Source organism: Polypterus senegalus, unplaced genomic scaffold (assembly GCF_016835505.1).
Source record: "Polypterus senegalus isolate Bchr_013 unplaced genomic scaffold, ASM1683550v1 scaffold_3776, whole genome shotgun sequence".
In the NCBI taxonomy this organism is placed as follows: Eukaryota; Metazoa; Chordata; class Cladistia; order Polypteriformes; family Polypteridae; genus Polypterus; species Polypterus senegalus.
In genome coordinates this window covers 18,584-38,096 of record NW_024381240.1, presented here as the reverse complement: position 1 = coordinate 38,096, position 19,513 = coordinate 18,584, and the positions used below count along the sequence as shown (strand labels likewise).

The 19,513-nt window shown below is 41.9% G+C and overlaps 1 protein-coding gene and 1 long non-coding RNA gene across 2 annotated transcripts; one reads left to right on the top strand and one right to left on the bottom strand.

Annotated features, from left to right (window-relative positions):
• Positions 1 to 794: 794 nt before the first annotated feature.
• Positions 795 to 18,985, top strand: LOC120520529. The gene is made up of 5 exons (XR_005631870.1): positions 795 to 830; positions 9,248 to 9,382; positions 9,661 to 10,013; positions 14,577 to 14,696; positions 18,228 to 18,985. It is a non-coding gene; the product is annotated as an uncharacterized LOC120520529 (long non-coding RNA).
• LOC120520528 (E3 ubiquitin/ISG15 ligase TRIM25-like) lies at positions 7,004 to 17,476 on the bottom strand. Its single transcript, XM_039742826.1, has 6 exons — positions 16,528 to 17,476; positions 14,503 to 14,598; positions 12,712 to 12,945; positions 12,458 to 12,617; positions 12,264 to 12,323; positions 7,004 to 8,406 (listed from the first exon to the last, which is right to left on the bottom strand). Exons 1-6 carry the CDS (start codon positions 17,107 to 17,109, stop codon positions 7,865 to 7,867), a joined length of 1,674 nt encoding a protein of 557 aa, XP_039598760.1. The 5' UTR covers positions 17,110 to 17,476; the 3' UTR covers positions 7,004 to 7,864.
• Positions 18,986 to 19,513: the final 528 nt, after the last annotated feature.

The following is a 19,513-nucleotide window of genomic DNA, read 5'->3' as shown; positions in this document are numbered from 1 at the left end:
TGTTATCACAATCTTGCATGCTGATGAGATACAAAGCAGTTTAATATTCAAAGCAGGTGACTCTTTTGAAAGACAGGTAAATATTTATTCATCTTGTAGACAGCCATCAACCTGGAACCTGAATTATTCAGGAGATTTGCGTTTTCACTTATCATCTCAGTCTCAGACAAAGGGTACCTTAGTGCCCCTTCATATTGGCTTTTATATTTATTATTTACATGCGTTTTCCCTAAAAGCAACACAGAGAAACATCATACTCTTTAAAACGCCAATTTCTAGCCCATTACACTTTGATTATGGAAAGTGGGATTACTGTGTATAGTGTCTTGCATGAGCCCTGAGGGGCTAAAAGAAGTCAAAGCCCCCTTTAGGTTTCGCCAAAATAATTCTGGACTGCCTTCATTACTTAACTTGTGAGGCATAAACGCTCGTCCGTCTGTCCGTCCGTCGAACACGTGCACATGTACTGATGACACGCGTGTAGCAATGCTACTAATAGCTAGAACTGCATCTCCCAGCAGTCCTTGCAGGGGCTGTTGGGGTCAAAGGTGGCCAGAGGGGTTTAAAAGCAGGGTAGGTGTCAAAGAAAGGAAGTTTGTGTTGTGTTTTGTTTTGTTTGGTTGGTGCGTTATTTATATCTGCTGGACTGCTTGCCGATAATTCTGCCATTTTAGCTTTTATCATCATTGTGTCCTGGATTGTATTCTTTGTTGGGGTCTGGATCGTCTGTCTACCTGTCTACTAAGGACTGTGTGTGGATTCATTGGCTTTCCCAGAAGAAGGAGCGCTCCTGAACCATCAATCTGTCGTCATACTTACAGCAACTACCGGTAGGTCTGTGTTTTCCATTCCCTTTCATCATACAGATCGCTGGACTTAACTGCACCACTTCTCATTTCATCCGGTTTGGGTTTCCATGGACTTTGCTGTGTGTTTTATTGTGTTTATATTTTAAATGTAAAATTGCCGAAGGGATCAGGGGTGGTATTATTGTTTTAATTTATATAATATTATACTTTTTATTGTTCAAATTCCCAGCGTGTTCTTTTTTGTCTCTGTAGTGTGTGTGTGTGTGTGTGTGTGTGTGTGTGTGGGTGGGTGTGTGTCATTCCAAGGCTGGGGTTGTCCCTGGTATCCTCCAGTAAAATAAATAAATCACCGCCTCATCGACGGTGTGAATCTTTAGCGGCACGTGACGGCTACACGCGTTTGCGCTTCGGGAATGCAAAATATCCTGCAAAACCTGTGACAAAATGTGCTGTAAACTGGCAGCGACACCTCAATTGTCACGCACCCTTCTGGCGCCGTCATTTGGGACTCGGTTTCCATAACAACAGCAGTAAACGAACGAGGACTCCATGCGTCTCCATGCTGCAGAAAGTGAAGCAGCATGACGCCTGTAGATGGCGAACCCCGTAGATTACAACATGCCGGCCGCTTCGCAGACTCACTTGACCCAATAAAAAGGGGCATTCTGCTTTACTTCTCGTGGCATCCGTAACACGATACAGCACCCTATTACTACAGAGATCTTCATGTCGAAGTCTTATTGAGCATTGGAAAGGCGCTATATAAGTAAAAAGAATGCGCGGATCCGCATTACGGGTCTTCATTTTGGCATGCATCCCTAGATTTTCACTATGGGTCGGGGTTGGCGTGAACCGCACTGTAAAAAAAAACATAATGTTGAATTTACGGTAAAGTACTGGCAGCCGTGGTTGCCAGAATTTTACTGTAAAAATGAAGGTGATAATATTTTTAGGTCTACGGTATAACTTTGTAGTAAATAATTTAAGCATACCCATGCTTACCCATGCACTGTAATAAATATGACAATCAAGAAACCATTAGAAAATATTGTCAGGATCAAACACCATCACACAGTTTGCGTCAGTAAAGTAACAACAACCAACAGCAAACATTTATCATTTAATTATATGCATTGAAAATGGCACATTGTCTGGTGGAGAAGTAAAGTTTGCCTTTGTGGTGTTTGGTGTCCTACAGGTGTGCCACCCACCATAAATCAGCGTCCATAACCTCAGAAACCCTTCAGCACGCAGAGAAACATAAGTCGGCTATGTTCCAAGTTTTTTCCCTTCCTGTGCAAAGGTAGGCGGGACACCAGGAACAATATGGTAATAGGGGGCGTGTACTTATGCAAATATCGTAATTTCAGTGTTACTGAGAAAGCGCTTTACCGTTTTTACAGTTGTTTACCTTCGCTATTTAACGGTTTTACACTGTAAGGTTAACAGAATTTTAAATGTAACTGTAATGTATCAGTAAACAGTATGTAGCAAATTTTCGATTTAATAGAACTTGGCTGTAAAAGAATAATGAAATGCATTGTTTAAGATATACAGGTCATTTTCAGTAGATCATAAGGTAACTTTCCTTTTTTTCAGAAAAGGTATTTTGCTTTCACCATTTACAGTATTTTTACCGTTACATTTACTGACATTTGTTAGTGTATATTCATATATATTTCTATTATAGAGCAAAGCATCACTGCCAGATACACCTTGAAATGGTGATGGGTTGGCCATGTGGGAAGTTATATGCAGTTCTTAAAGTTTCCAACTTTCCTAGTAACTTTCTACAGTCTGTAAGATCGTTAACGATGGCCTGGCTGTTGTTTCTTCTCCATTTCTTTGTAAGCTCAAGAATTTATTTTTGTAGTCAGAACATCCAAGGTGAACATTTAGGAACCTTTACTGAACCTCAAGAATGATTTGTTAAGGTAAATTCCACGAGACAGCACTCTGTTAGTAGCCCACCTTGACTCCTTCCTTTGAACCTTTTTCATTTATTTTTCATCCCATATTTTTGTTCAGACGTTTGCTTGAGTTCTGCTCATGATCAGCTTTGTCAGCTTTCCAAATAAAGAGCACAGCAGCCTCAGTGGTTTCAAACTGTTTTATTTATTACCTACTTCTATTAAACGGAGTCCTTCATCAACTGTAACTTGTCTCATACTCTCCTTCACCAGAGTGAGACTTAACATTTGAAAACAAGTCAACATTTTCTTATTACTACATCTGTGCCAAGCTGAGAGAAATTTGAAATCAATCATTCTCCTGTATTATTTAGTATGTTATTAATTATTGTATATATTATTAGTATGTCTCCACCTGTAAATGTCAACTCAAAACTTTCCTCTTTGAAAAACTTTTGTCTCCTTTTCCTCTGTATGTAAAGCGACCTTGGGTTTGTGAAGGGCGCTCTATAAAACCTTTATTATTAAAAAGTCATTGCACACACTCAGCTTATTACACTAACAGCACACACCATTGAAGTAACCCAGATATGTGAACTCTGGATTTTGAGCAAAGCCAATTAATTATACTTCATAAGGACCTGCCAAGGAAATGCAACAAAGTAAGATTGTTCCTAAATAAATATATTTTTTAAAGAGTAAAAGTATTTACATTTTAACACTACTTTAAAAAGTGCAGTTACCTACAAAATCTACTCAAGTACAGGAACAAAGCTAAGTGTAATTCATTTCTTTCCGTCTCTGAGATTAGGCCTCACCCCTGGCAGCCTGACCTCCCAGCTCCTCAGGTAGTATTGTGGACTTGGAGTCCCAAAGCACAGAACTCCCAATACATTCCAAAAGCACTTTAAAACGTGGCCACTAGAGGGGGCTATCGCCTTCAGACCCTGGCTAGTCATAAGACACACACACAGAGTCTTTATAAATGCTTTGCCTCACTAAGAAGCTCCGAAGAGCACAGATGGCATTAATAAACTGGCAGCAAGGCAATCCCAGGTGAATCCCAGGTCCCCAAAACGAAATCCAAAGGCAAAATCAAAACCACAATAATCACAATAAGCACAGCAGAAACAAAACTGCCAGTCACATTCAAAATGACCTGCAAAGAACTGTGGGAGATTTATAGGATGGAGGGCAGTTCCTGCTGGTGATTGGCAGGTGGTCCCACCTCTTGCGGGGGGCCATCCACAAAAGAAGACATGGAATAAAACACAGGCAGCCTGTAAACAGAGCCAAGACTAAAAATAAAGAATGACTCACATAAACATCACACATCAAAGAATTCCATATGAACAGAAGGGACCTGAAACATGAGAGGAGTCCTGGGTGAGACATGACAGGCAGCCTTTGGTCTAATCGGGCCCAAAAAACAGACAACAGATTTTAAAGTTCAAAATAACTTAAATGTCAGAAATGATATAAAAATGTGAAAAATGCCCATCAATGGTGAAGCAAATCTGCAAAAACCTCGGGCTTAAGCACAAGGCAAATGATAATGTTCATAAATAACAATATTTAGCTTAAAACACATAAATTCAAGCACAACATGGTGAAAAGGCATAAAAACAAAACACCGTAAGACAAGAGGCAGGTAAGCGTAATCGAGTCCCAGTGCTTAATGCGGCCAAACAAGAAGCAGAATCTATAAACTAATCAATCCGTACTTACAATTAACGCATCCTAAGAACTTCTGTGGACCACTAAAGCATTCGCTCCCTGCTCCAAAATATAAAGGCTAAGGGGCCGTCCTTCAGCCATGACATCAGGGTGGCCCCACCTCTTTGGGTTTCACCCACGAAGGACAGTATGGCGCCCCGTCCTAACTACAGATTGTTTTCAGTCCAGTGACTCAAATGGATCACTGCTGCTCCATTAATGTCACCCTCTTGACTGAATGTCACCTGCCTGAAGCACATTTGATCAAAAAATATTGAGAACCCAAATTGAAAACACACACAATGACCACCGGGCTGACGGGACTCTACTGCTCTGTTTTCATCATCCTGAGCCTTCTGTGTGAGGTCGACATGTTCTTGTCGTAGCCGTCGTAATCGATGTGTCCGTTTGGTGAAGGACTTTTCATTGACTAAACAGAATGCCCTAATGCTGAATTATTAATATCATGGAGGATTTTGATTGGTTCTGAACATAATTGATAAACGTTCATATTATAAAATCATACACTCTAATGGATAAAAACATCTGCAGCACTTCCCTCTACATTGTTAACTTTCCTGGGGTTTATTTGTTAGCGCCATCTCATGGATGTACAGCACAAGTCTCTATGAACAGTTCACTGATCACTGCTCCTGCAATTTGCACCTGAAACTCACCGAATCAAAATAAAAAACTAAAGAACATCCTGAACTTTCTGGCATTTTCACAGTCATTCGTTCATTTAGCAAACCCACTCATTCCCCTCGGGGGCTCCATTACATTTCATCTCCTGAGACTTTGAGGAGAGACACTCAGTCAGGGTATGATTGTGTGGTACCCGTGTGCCACCTTGAGCTTACCCTCCGTTCATTCCTGACATTCACTGCCATCATCTCCCTCCTTTCTTCACTGGAACTTCTCTTCCTTTTGTGGAAGAACTGCACCTGCCACCCTCACAGAGTGTCCTGTTCTCCTTTTTACGCTGAGGAAAATAAGTCCAGACGGGACGAAGTGTCAATCGCTCTTCTTTTATTTTCTAAGTCTGGCCAGAGAAGCTCATTCCGTGTCCTTTTATATATTTTCCGAAATCAAATTTTTAGTTCTTGCTCATAACATAAGCTCTAATGCTATTGGTGACTCCTAGTGGCTGACAGGACAGTAAAAACTCGGATGGTCCTAACTGACCCTGGCCAGTGACCTGTGCACCTCCCTTCTTATTTTTAATTGCACGGTCTGTTAGTGTGTGCCAAAGCGCCCTTACTCAGATGTTGCAGTTTCTTTCTTACAGAGGGCGCAACTTCTTCCTCTGCTTACTACAACTTCCTGTTTAGAGCTGGCACAGGATGCCCACTAACTCGACCACAAAATTGTCTGCTGTTCATTCTGAGGTAAAGACTTGATGCGTGCTTCCTACTACAGGTTACCACTTCTAAAGCGGTTTTCAGTACGCACTTCACTGTGATATTTAACTGTGTATTTGCTTTTAAAATGTATATATTGCTTACATTTATAGAAACTTTAACCTTGAAACATAAGCTCAGAAGAACAGAGACTCCACGTAAACCCAGTAAGCAATGCAGCACATGCCTACATTACATGCCAGGGGCAACACCGAACCGGTGGTCCAAATTCAACTTCTACACTTTCTAACCGTGACAGACACTATATGACATTCTGACTGATGTACTTCTTTTGTCTTTCTACATCTCTACTGTATCAGTCGTTTATCATTAGAAACGCTTCACTCTTTTCTACACTCCTTTGTTTTTATTCTGTATTTCTTTAAACACTTTAGGACCCCTTTTAGGGTTAGATCACCACCGCCAGGGTTGTGTTGGGTACTCTCTGCACCCATCTTGTTAGGTGACTCTCAAAAGTCACCACGTAGAACTGCTAATCAATGAAGACAAAAGGAAGAGTGTCAATGAAGAGATAAGAATAAAAGGATTGATGCCCTGACCCACCTACCCATTTTAGGAATCCACGTAAGCCATTTAAAGCAGGGGTGTCGAACTCCGGGCCTGGCGGGACGCAGTGGCTGCAGGTTTTCATTCTCACCCTTTTCCTAATCAGTTTCCAGTTTTCGCTGCTAATTAACTCCTTTACCCTTCATTTTAATAGCCCTGTTTTTAAACATTCAAACATTCGCATTTTATTCCTTTCTTCATTAAATGGCAGCCAAACAGAAATAAGATGTGAAACAAGCCCACAGATGACCAGCTAAACTGGGATTTCAAACTCCAACCAATCTCTTAATCAGATGCCGATTATTGCTGTTCTTTATTTCCACAGCTTGTTGCCGCTCTCATTCTGCCACAGCAGACATTTCCAAAACTGTTGATTTTTCTGTTCTTTCTAAGAACACCATCAAGATGTTTGGGTGACCTGAGAGATCAGCTTTCCCGAGACCATCACCTTTCTTTATTTTCAGATATTGTGAGCTGGTTGTGTGGCGGCTCATTTTGTGTCTCGTTATTGTTTGGCTGCTCATTAAAGAAAAAGAAAGAACAAAGGGACTGGAGTCAAGATAATTAAAACTAAAGCAAAAGAAGTTAATTAGCAGCAAAACCTGGTCACTAATGAAGAAGATGGTTAGAATGAAAACCTGCAGCCACTGTGGCCCACCAGGACCAGTGTTGGACACTCGTGATGTAAAGGATCAGAGGAAGCTGGAGCCCATCCTGATCACAAGGCAGGAGAAACCTTCCCTGGGATGCCAGCTCATCACACACCCTTACAGTGACAGTTGTGAAGCGCCAGCTCACCTAAAACACCGGACTTTGGAACCTGGAAAGAAAGTCAAGAGCATTGATATAGAAATGCATACGGACAACATGGAAATCCCTCACAGATGGTGTTCAGGCTGGGTGTGAGGTTTGAATCCTGGATCTGTCAAGCAGCAGTGCTAACTACTGAGTCAGTTTAAAGTCTCACTATTTAATATTTAGGATTTCATCTTCTGGGTGGCAGGGACTCAAGTCCTATGTCACATTTGTCCCCATAGTTTTCTTGACTGTTGTACTGCAGACTGAAATCGAAATTTTAAACCGTCAAGAGAGCGCCACTGTGTGGCCATTGAGTTTGTTGAACAAAGACGAACAGCAAAAGGGTCACCTAAAGATGAGGAGTTTTCTCTCTGACATCTGCTGAATGGAAGGCGGCGCACAGACATCTCTTCTTTTTATTTTCTTGATCAGCAGGACTTTGAAGGATGAAGGGTCACTCTGGGAGGAGGAATGGCAAGACAGCTAGTAGCTGTGTGTGTGTGCGTGTGTGCGTGCGTGTGTGTGTGTGAGGTATTGTGAATGAGACCTCAGATGGACTCTGCAGAATCGTCTTCTTCATCACTCCAGAATAACAAGACAGTGTGTGTGTGACACAAGACTTGAGACCATCCTGGTCACCAGACTGGCCTGCAGACCACCCCGGTCACTGGACACATGGGTTCAGAGGGCAGATTGCCACACTGGACTTTTTTCCAACCCCAAACCCTGGATAGAGTGGCTCAGTAAAGAAGGCGTTGAACGTGTGCAGGAGGGTCATTGTGTCTGAGACGCTATAAAATGACAGAGAGCCAGCGGGACAGTTCAGGTACACCCCTATTCTCTGACAGTAGGAGGCACTGATTTGAGTGTTTATGCTGTTGTGCCACACAGAGTAACCGGATCGAGAGCAGGACAAACACCAGGACTTGTCATTGAATCCAAGGCGACTCTCCTGACTCTCCCCACTCCTCTGGATTGCGTTGTACGCGACTCCGATGAGCGCCTCCTCTCCACTCCACTCGACCTCCCAGTAGTGGTGAGTCCCACCCAGAGCCTCACTGCAGAGGACTTGCGGCCAAAACTCAAATCTTTCAGGATGATCAGAAAACGGGGTCTGTGTCTCCATATGTGCCACCATTGTTGTCCTTGCAAACAGATGAAGCCAGTTGTTTTTTGTTTTTGCGTCCAGAGTGAGCGGACAGGAGTCTGCATGGAGAGAAAAGATAATGAGTGAGGAAATCTGCTGACATTAAGTCAAGTCAAGTTAATTTTATTTGTGGAGCACATTTACAAACAACAGAAGTAGTTGACCAAAGTGCTCTACAGCTTCCATAAATACATCATTACATATATCTCTATATAAAATCCATCATCTGCCTGTTTATCTGTTCACTTTTCACCAGAGAGCTACTTGACGTTTTTTTTCTGTAATTTGCCTGAACATTCCGGTTGATTTTGCGACTTCTCTCATCGCGCTAAATATGAGAGTTCGCTTGTGGCACCGATTTATTTGTGCAAATCCAAGGGAGACACAGTGGGCCGAGGGGAGGGGGACCGCGCCCTCCTCATTCACGTGCCCACCTCGGGACATATCTTACATCCACTTAGCTAGCGAACGAGAGAATGACTTAACGGATATTTTTTCTAAAATTTCCTTGAACATTCCGGTTGAAGTTGCGACTTCTGTCATCGCGCTAAGAATCATAGTTCGCTCGTAGGAGTGATACATTTGAGCTAATCTGAATCAGAGGCTGCAGGCCGAGGGAAGGGGAAGCGCGACGTTAGGAGTAGGGAGTCAGTCTACCTCTGCGTTTTGGAGTGTAACTTGCCTCCGCTTAGCTAGCGATGCCTTTTTGTTTATTGGTTTTTAAAGTTTGTCCTGTTTTACTACTATGGAGCCGCGGGGAACGGCTACTATATAATATAATAAAATACATATATTGTCACACACGCGCAGATGGGAAACAGTGTTAGGGTGTAATGGAGGATAAGAAGCAGAGTCAGAGGTTGATGGACTGCACTAATGCCTAAACTCCTTCATCCACAGATCACCAGAAGAGAAGCCCAGTCACAGATGTTTCTCCTAAAATCACTTTAGACCGAAAGGAGTCATGAGATGCAGAGATAATGAGATAAAAGGAGTCAAATTGGAGAATTTGGTTTGAAAAGCAAATTACTTTTTGTGAGATCACTTTCTAGTCTTGTTTTAATCTCTTTTCAGACTTCATGTTTTTTCCTTATTGTTGGTCTGATGCCTTACATAAGGTGACTTACAATATCTGATATATAATTGGTTGCAGTTCTTTTATTTAACTAATAGTACCACTGGCAAGTGAAGTGACTTGCTCATAGTTACATGGTGTCAGCAGTGGGATTTAAACACAAAACCTCAGTGATTGAAGTCTAATGTCATATTACCTGCCTTATTTTTCCAGAATGCCTTTTCTCCCTTTTCCACAGACCACCAAAAGAGAAGCCCAGCTATAACCCCGCCCACTTCTATTTCCAGACCACGCCCTCCTGCACACATCACTGAAGCTGGTACTGACCTAATATAGAACGCTTAGGGGCAGCTACTGCAAAAACACGGCCTCCTCTGAGCTTAAGTCTGGACGTCGGTACGACCAATAACTTCAGGTCAAAGGACCTCAGTGACCATGAAGATCAGTAAGATAGGAGGGGGCGGAACCATTCAGAGAGAGTAAAAACTGAAACTCAATCCTGAAGTGAACAGGAAGCCAGTATAGAGAAGTTAAGACTGGTGTGATGGGATTCTGTTAGAAGCTGGCAGCAGCGTTCTGGACGAACTGAAGGTGAGCAAAGGAAGACTGATGGACTCCAATGGAGTTACAATAGTCAAGATAATACCTTTACAATCATAGATTACAATTGATAAAGCAATTGAACTTAATCTAGCAACAAATTAACCAACAATATAAAATATTTAATCAAATAGACAGAACAGGTGGGTTTTCAATTGATTTTTGAATACAATGAGGGAGTCAGAAGTATGGATGAAGGTGGCCAGCTCCTTCCACCAACTAGGAGCTACACAGGAATAGAGTCTGGATTGAGAGTTGATACCACGCAGAGGTGGCATCACCAGACCTGAGTGGGATAGAAGGAGATTCAGTGCTTCAGAATCATACACAGAAAGAAGGGGCTTGGCCTTAGATAATACCCTGAGAATCAAGCTTTGACAATAAAGTTAATGTGCTTGTTGAGTTCGAGGACATTATCATAAATCACACCAAAGGGTTTACAGCAGCCTGTCAAAGGGCTCAGATTAGTTGCAGGAGCACAAGCAAGATCAGAAATTCCAAAACACACAATCTCTTTAGAGTAAAAAAAAATAGTGACATCCATATTTTAACATCCTCTGGACATTCCAATAAAGGTTTAAGAGAATTGGTTTGGATCTGTTTCAGTGGAAGATATAGTTGTGTATCATCTGAGTAGCAATGGAAAGCAATTGTGTTTTTTAAAATGCCACCTAAAGGCAACACGTACAGTGAAAAACGAAGAGGCCCCAGAATAGATCCTTGAGGGACCCCACAGATGAGGTGGGCTGAGGATAAGAAGAGATCTCCCAGATTGACTGAAAAGCTTCTGCCTGTGAGGTGAGACCTGAACCACTCCAAAGCAGCTACACCCAAAGACTGCTCAAGACAGGCGATGAGGACGTCACGGTCAACTATATCAAATGCTGCAGTGAGATCTAACAGCGACAAGACCCCCATTCATTAAGAACCCTCAAAAGTGCAGACTCCGTGCTGTGTTGTGTCTTAAAACCTGACTGAAATACTTCACAAATGCCAATTTCATTTAAGAAGGTTTTCAGCTGTGGAATTCTAGAAACAAAGGGCAACTTGGAGATGGGTCTGAAGTTATGACACAGGAGACTTGAGAATTGAGAGAAGAAAAGCATCAAACACAAAGAATTTCATTTGTGACCGTCATGAACCTCAGGTGTCACATGAGATGAAAAAAAAAATCATCATCATAATGTTGAGAGTCTGCGGTATGGTGGTCATGCGGACCACCAGAGGGTAGCACCTCAGTCTTTACTGCAACCCACATTCACATGTTTAATGAGGTCAGAGGGCAGAGGATGTGGACAGAAAGAGTGGACTGTGAGGACTGTGACTGTCATGGAGGAAGAGAAAAGGAGAAAAAACAAAAGTGGGACCAAAGAAGACTTGTGTGACATGAAGAACTGGGGAGATACAAGTGGGTTAAGGAAGAAGAAGTTTGAGAATTGGTGTGTGAGAATGAGGAGAAATAAGTAAGTAGGAGCAAGAAATACAATGGAAACAAAAAATCAGGATTATGACAGGTGACTTGAGAGAAAGAGAGGAAAAAGAGAAAGAGGAGGAAGAGAAGACAGGCTGTGAATGAAGGAGATGAGGGTGAGTGGAAGATGAGAATGGAAGAAGCAGCATTGGAGGGCAGCCAAGGACAGAAATCCATTCTTCCGTCTCTCCCACACTGTTTCACCACCTTTGTTCTCATCTTTACCTGAGAAATGTGCAGTACAGGCCCCAAAAACGGGATAAGGGTGCAAAGTGTTGCCAAACACTTAGGAAGCTTTAGTTTTTGCTTCCAATCCCAGAAAACCTTTACAAGGTCCAAGTCAAAGTTTTTTTTACATTTCATGATTACAAAGGTATTGCTAAATGAATTTTAGCATCAGATTTGTGAAACAAACCTCGGCTGTTGTCTCATGGACTTTCAGAGACTGTGTTTTAAAGTTGATTGTCTTTTCACACACAACCTGCTGTGATAATCGACACTCTCTACCATCTCATCCTGATGTTGCTACCTTCCTGCCTCCAGTGACACGTCTCTCCTGACGACAGAGTGGATTAAAATAACCCCAGCAGGGAAAATAATCGACATATTGTGTAACTGTAACACTTTGTGAAGGTCAGTCAAAGGAGCATGTGACATATTCTTCCTTTCACTTAATGCAAGCATGTGACACTTCTAAACCCGGAGGTTGTGAATAAAGACAATCTTGCATTTTGGTTTTTTGAAAGCAAAAAAGGTAGAAAGAAACTCACATTTTAGAAGGTAACTTCTGCTTCTTAGATTCTGAAGGATGTGACCTGAATCCTCCACCTCTGAGGAAAAGAACACAAAAAACAATCCAAAATATGAGTCTCTGGTACCCAAGACAGTCAGGGCATCTTTATGTCCCACCTCGGGGTCTCACTTTGCACAGACCGAGGAGGTCACCTGAGGACCAACAACCCACCAGTTTTAATGGTCTTCACAAGCTCCCAGCCTTTGACCACCCCCAGACTCTTCTTCAGATCAGAAAGGTCTTTCCTCAGATTCTCAGGAAGAAGGTTGCAGTTAACATTGATGTTGGGTGCTGCTCCTCCTCCAGGAAGAACAGTGAGAGATGGGAACTTCTATATGTGGAGAGAAGACACCAAGAGAACATGAGAAGGAAAGACTTGGGTGTCAGAAAAGCCCCCCAGTGTGTGCCTTAACCAGCCCTCTCACCTTTAAGAAGTGGATGTGGTCGTCTGACTGTGAAAGCCTGACCAGCTCAGCATCTCTCCTCTTCAGTTCTTCAATCTCCTCCTTCAGGCACTCCATGATCTCTTCAACTTTTCTCACTTCCTTCTTCTCGTACTCTCTAATGACCTCATTGACTTTTGACCTCAGCCTCTCAATGGACTCAAGTATCGACTTGAAGGTCTCCTCGTGTTTCTGCACCTCTGACTCAGCAGAACTCTGATTACAAGACAACATAAATTCAATTCAACCCCATGAGCTTCAGAGGAGCTACAATTCATCGAGGCCGTGAAAGCCTATAGGAATACGTTGCTGCTAAAAAGGCTGATCTTTGATGGTTCATGAGACTTCAGAGAGATTCTCATTTACGCTTCACTAGCTGTCCCCCACGGCTCCGCCCGCGTAGTACTGAAACAGGACAAACTTTAAAAATCAATAAACAAACAGGCATTGCTAGCTAAGCAGAAGCAAGGCATGCACCAAAATGTTTCTGGAGGTAGAGCGACTCGAACGTAGGCTGGTATGTGACTGAGGAAGGCCCCACACAGCTCCTCAATCCTGACGTCATGCCTCTCACATCCTAGGATTCATGTGAATAAATCACTCTTGCAAGCGAACTCTGATACTTAGCGTGAAGAGTGAAGTCGCAAAATCAACCAGAATGTTCAAGCAAATTATAGAAAAAAAATCCAATCTAAATCCGTTAAGTAGTTCTCTCTTGAAAAGCAAACAGACATACAGAAGGACTGACGTAGGATTTTATATACATAGAGATTTCACAATCAACATTGTCACAGATGTTTCTCCTGAAATTCCTTAGGAGAAATAGTTTTCGACCAAAAGGAGACATGAGATGCAAATGAGGTAAAAGGAGTCAAATTTGAGAATACGGTTTGAAAAGCAAGTTATTATTTTGTGAGATCTCTTTCTAGTCTTGACTCAATATTTTTTCTTTATTATTGGTCTGATTTCTTTAACTAAGGTGACTTACAAGATCTGATATATTATTGGTTACAATTCTTTTGATAATCTAATAGTACCAGAGGCAGATGAAGTGACTTGCTCGTAGTTACATGGGGTCAGCGGTGGGATTTAAACACATAGCCTCAGGGCTTGAAGTCCATTGTCGTATTGCCTGCCTTATGTTTCCAGAATGACTTATGATCTAAATGGAGCACTGCTACATATGTTAGACCAACTAACAGTGTTATTCAGAAGCAAAGACAATAGCTTTGTAAGCATAGTAAAGTGTGTTTTTACCACAAACAGCTTTCCATACATTTCACCATCTGTAACTGAGCACACAATGAAAATAATTTTAAATTACAAAATAAAATGTCAAGACAATGCTTGGAAAATCTGAGCCCCTTGTGTGACTTTGTTGAGCTCTCTGCTGAAAGTCGAGGGAAGACACTTGGGAGACTACTGTGGTATTTTGTCCCCGGGAGAAAACTCAGAGAGGCACGACACAAAAGAACTTGTCTCCATTTTATTTCTATCTGATCTCATTGCTATCTAAGAGAAACCAGGAAGATATTAAGGAGATCTCATTTTTGATTTTGCATTCCTGCTGGCATGTTACCACAGAGTATAAAGTATAAAAGGAACCGATATTTTCAAAATTATTTGACAAGAGGAAACTATTGAGGGGAGCTATGTACATTAAAACTCTACATTTAACATTGTACCTTTTACTTTGGATTTTGATATCATAGACATAAAAGATTTTACATTAATGTAGCAATGTCTGTCCTGTGAACAGGACATGAGACTCACCTGAATCCCCTCTAACTTCTCCTTCATCTTCTTCAGTGTCGTCTCTTTCTCACTAATCCTGTTTTTTATTATAGACCTTCTCTTTTCCAAGTGACTCTGTGTGGAGACAAAATGGGGGAAAGACATCTGAACACCGGGCAGAGATGGAAAATAGAAGAATTACATAGAAAAGGACTGAAGCAGAATAAGGAAAGGTAAAGGAATAAGAGGACACCAGGGCTTCATTTATAAATCGGATATTGATCATGAAACTATGAAGACACCCAAAAACAGGGAAATGCATATTGCAAAAATAAAACTGATTTTTAAACCCTGGTGTACTGACATTTCTATACAATTTACCCGTTTTAAGTCACAATCATCCTTGTAAACATACTTGAATATGCCTTATGAAGCGTGCTAATCAACCTCATACATATGCAATCACAATTGTGAAGAACTTCATTGGCTGGTAGAGCAGCCTCTCCCCCTGATGCGTCAAGATCCCGCCCCCTGATTTCCAGAACATCTGTCTGTGCTCCCCAAGTGAGAGTTGTGGGGTTATAGAGCTATAAAGGCGTAAGGCGGCGGTGTCTGAGCGGGTAGCCGCTACCCCTTGGCACATTTAATGACGTGATTGTGGTCACAATGAATTGTGCAGGCCAAATGAAACACTGAGGGTTCAGCCAGCGACCTCACCAACAAGCCAGCTGCCACATCCTGCACCATCATGTCTGTCAAAGCTATATTGCCTCAAAATAAATGAATCACGGTTTGACCCAGCCATCGAGACATGACCATTGTCGGTCTAATTTAAGGATCACAGGTGACTTGTGCATTAATGGAGTGTCACTGCTTATGGTTAATAAAAGCAGCTTTATACTTGCTAGGTAACCATATTTCAATAAAGTGCAGTCAATTACCCCAATTATGTTAGGAGAAATGACTTTTTATGCTGGCAAAAACACGTAATGTTTTATGCATCTGTGCCCACACCATATGAAAACAGGATGTAGCACCTCCTCAGTCATTTAAAGGCTTCCAGTACAAGCTGGCATGATGGACTGAAGCTTGACGGAGACATTCTTGGCCTGTCAGCCAGTTCTCTGAGAAATGACAACAGGTACCCGATACAAACTGACAAAAAAAACCCAAAAAAGTCCTTCAGTGCAAATACACAGTACTGACCGTCTTAACAGGGAACTGAAATACACTCTGGACATCATAGTCAGTCAGTCATCAGTCATTATCCAACCCACTATATTCTAACACAGGGTCACGGGGGTCTGCTGGAGCCAATCACAGCCAACACAGGGTGCAAGACAGGAACAAATCCTGGGCAGGGCGCCAGCCCACCGCAGGGCACACGCACACACACCAATCACACACTAAGGACAATTTAGGACTTAATTTAATTTAATGCACCCAACCTGCATGTCTTTGGACTGTGGAAGGAGACCCACACAGACACGGGGAGAACATGCAAACTCCACACAGGGAGGACATGGGAAGCGAACCCAGGTGTCCTAACTGTGAGGCAGCAGTGCTACCCACTGTGCCACTGTGCCACCCTGGACATCATAATCAACACTTTGTCACATAATAAATTGTCACCAAATGTTTTTTACTTATTTGTTTTATTACACAGCAAAAAGGTTTGCTACATTGACGTGATAGGAGTCATTTTAGAAGGGGCTCAAACTGAAGCATTCCAGGAGGGAGAATGGACACTGAATATGTAATACACATAAATGTAATCTCCATCTCTTTGATGAAGGAAACTAAAAAATTAAAGAAACTCAACCCCTGAGTGCCCACACAACGTTACACCATACATATGTTTTCTAACTTGTTTAAAAAAATAAGAAAGCGCTCTGACTATTGAAAACCTGACTGCCTGGCTGTATCTCACAAAGCGTAGACAGCGTTTTCCATGTAAAAATTCTTTCCATTCAGTCCTGAAAGGTCACAACAACACCTCACTCATGGTCCTGGCCCCTTCTTCTTTTCCCAGTTAACCCTCTCCATTCCCAGCCCACTCCTCACCTGTCTCCCAGCTCTCTCCACATCGGGTGTCACCGTCTTGTGATTCTTATGTTCAGTTGCCGCACACAATAGACAGATGCAGGTCTTGTCGGTCCTACAGAAGATTTCCAGAACTTTCTGGTGTTTTCCACAGAGTTTCTCTTCAAGTTTTCCAGTCACCTCGTCTATTTTGTGTCTCTTGAAGGCCGGACAATAAAAGTGGGGCTGCAGGTGAGTGTCGCAGTAGGAGGCCAGGCAGGTCAGGCAGGTCTTTGAAGCTTTACGTTTTCTCCCTGGACAAACGTCACAGGGCACATCGCCAGGTCCAGCGTAACTCTGAGACGGGCTGGCATGAGCTGTTACCTCCATCAGTTTCTCGATCAGTTCTGCCAATATGGTGTTTCTGTTCAGTTCAGGCCTCACGTTAAATGTGTTTTGGCACTGAGGACAGCTGTAGTTCCCCTCTGTATCCGGCTGGTCCCAGCAATCATTAATACAGCGCATACAGTAGCTGTGTCCACACGGGATGGTGACCGGCTCCCTCAAGACCTCCTTGCACAGTGAGCAGGAGTACTGATCAACGGACAGGTGAGTTGCTGCCATTGTGAATGGAGATCCTGTCTGAACAACGCAGGTTCTGCTTCTGAAGAAACGAAAGTGAAAGAAACTCGACTGCCTTCAAGGAAAGTCGACAAACTGGTTTGCATGATGTGTGCTGTAATTATGACAGGGAAAAGCCAGTAGATGGAGTGAAACGTAGGCTTTCAGCTTATGATTAAAACTAATGGGGAAGCCAAATTCGAAAATGTTCTTTTTCTATCGCCTATGGACCCATGTACACAAAAAACCCATTGTTATGAAGGACTATTATAAAATACTATTATTAGTTAGACTTTACTGTAAGCAGACCTTTACCTATTGTGATGGTTTACATCGGTAAAGATTGCTCTACAGGTATACCAAGAAAGGAGGCAGAACAAAAAAGTAAGAGTACACTTTATTAATGTTGGAACTAAGGTCATGAACACTGTTTATCTCCTGTGTTTATCACTTTAACGGTTATAGTGAGGTGGGAGAGTCCAGCCTTGCTATGGGGTTAAAGAAGAAGGAAGGACAGATGTGTGCCATGTTGACGTAGTGGGTGGCTCTCCTTCCCGGCACCTCCAGAATCCTCCATCTGAATTTTTGTTCTGGATCTTCTGTGCCTTTGCCAAATGATCAGGAGGTATTAGCCTGCTTTTTGTTTCTTTCCCCCAACTTCTGAAAACTGTCTCAGTCTCATTGCACTGGCTGCCAGTCTCATGCAGGACTGATTTCAAAGTCCTGTTAATACATAACTTGTTATACATATGTCGCTGAGTGTTGTAGACCCTGCCTGTATTTTGGTGGGTCTGCCCCATTACGCTCCCAAACGTTTCTCGGTTTACTCTTAGCTTCTCAAACTTTGCTGTGCTTTTTACTCCAAGGTCAAGCAGGACAACTGGTGAGGCAGCTTTCTATACTCATGCCAACAAAAATCTGGAATGCTTTGCCAAGAGAGAAGTGCCAAACTACAAATGTCAAACATTTCGAAAAACATTAACAAGCTGACTTTTCTAATTTGGCTTTTTTAATGACTTGTATTAGTTGTAATAAATTTATAAAAAGGCACAGTTTGTCAGATTTGCACTGGGCAGTAACTTCTGTTGTTTTTTATGTTTTCATTTTCTAATTTATTTCAGTGGTGCCCAGCCCAGTCAACTCCAACTGCCTGTGATGCTGGAGAGAAGAAAAGTTCACAAGATCATCCTGAAATGGAATTGTGGTTGGACTGAGATGGCCACATTTATGTGTATGACGGGATGGCCAGAGGGGGCTGAACAAGGGGACTGACCCCCAGAGGTTTATTATCTCCAGCCTCCTTGACGGCTTCAAGTTTGTCTTTCTCCCTGGCCATTTGACTATGCAATGTATTTATTAAAAGGGACAAGGACTTCTGAATTTGCTTCTTATTTACTTTTATAAAGTGTTCAATTTTCTTTTGTACCTATATTTTTTTGTAGAGCAATTTAAGCTACACTTGTAAGAAAAATTGATATAGAAATATTATTCCGAACAAATGTTAAGGGACAGGTTAGGAAAAATATCAATGTAAATATAACAAGATGTTTGTGGAGTATTGCTGGATCATATCTGTTTGACTCTGAACGGTATCTTTATGGAAGTCCATTTTTATTGTTCATACAGCTGAAGTAGCATCGCCTCATTTTAGACAAATTTAATAATTCACTTTTATTGTGTTCAAAACCTTGGCTAACATTTTTGAAAATGCCAAGGAAAAAGTCCATAAATATCTATTTTCTTCCCCTTTCCCTAACAGTTTTTAACACGGCCCCATTGTTGGCCATTTTCATTGTATTAGTGTGCTAGTTTAATGCATTTACCACTTAGACATCTTTCTGCTTACTGATTTTTCTACTCATTTGACTCTAACTCTCTCTTTTTTTGAGAAACATTGTTCCCACATTTTCAATTTTATCTTTGATTTATTCAATAAAAATGTATGAAAACGTGTATTTCCTTTTTTAAAGGCACTGTATCAATATGGGTGAATAAAAACATCTAAATGGGATGAGGACACCGCAGACAGGCAACGCTGCCGATGTGATGAGACGCGTGAGTGAGGATGTCACTGCACTTTGTTCACGTGCTGTTCATCATTAACTGAACTCTTTATGATGCTCTTTTAATTCTGTTCTCTTACCAGAAGATATTTTCATTTTATAACTTTTACATTTTGTCTCTCTAGTTAAGTTTGGTTTCTTAGCAGGCTTTGCCTTGGACCACAATGCAACAAAAGGGGTGGAGCTTTATCCAAATAAAGGCAGTGATTTACATAAAACGTCTCTGTTTTCAGTTAAGTCAGCTTCATTCAAGTGTTTGCCTTAATGTGATTTATGTGTGTTAATGTGACACCTAAGAATTGTGTCAAGGCAGCTGGAGATAGCATGCAATGCCAACAATACTT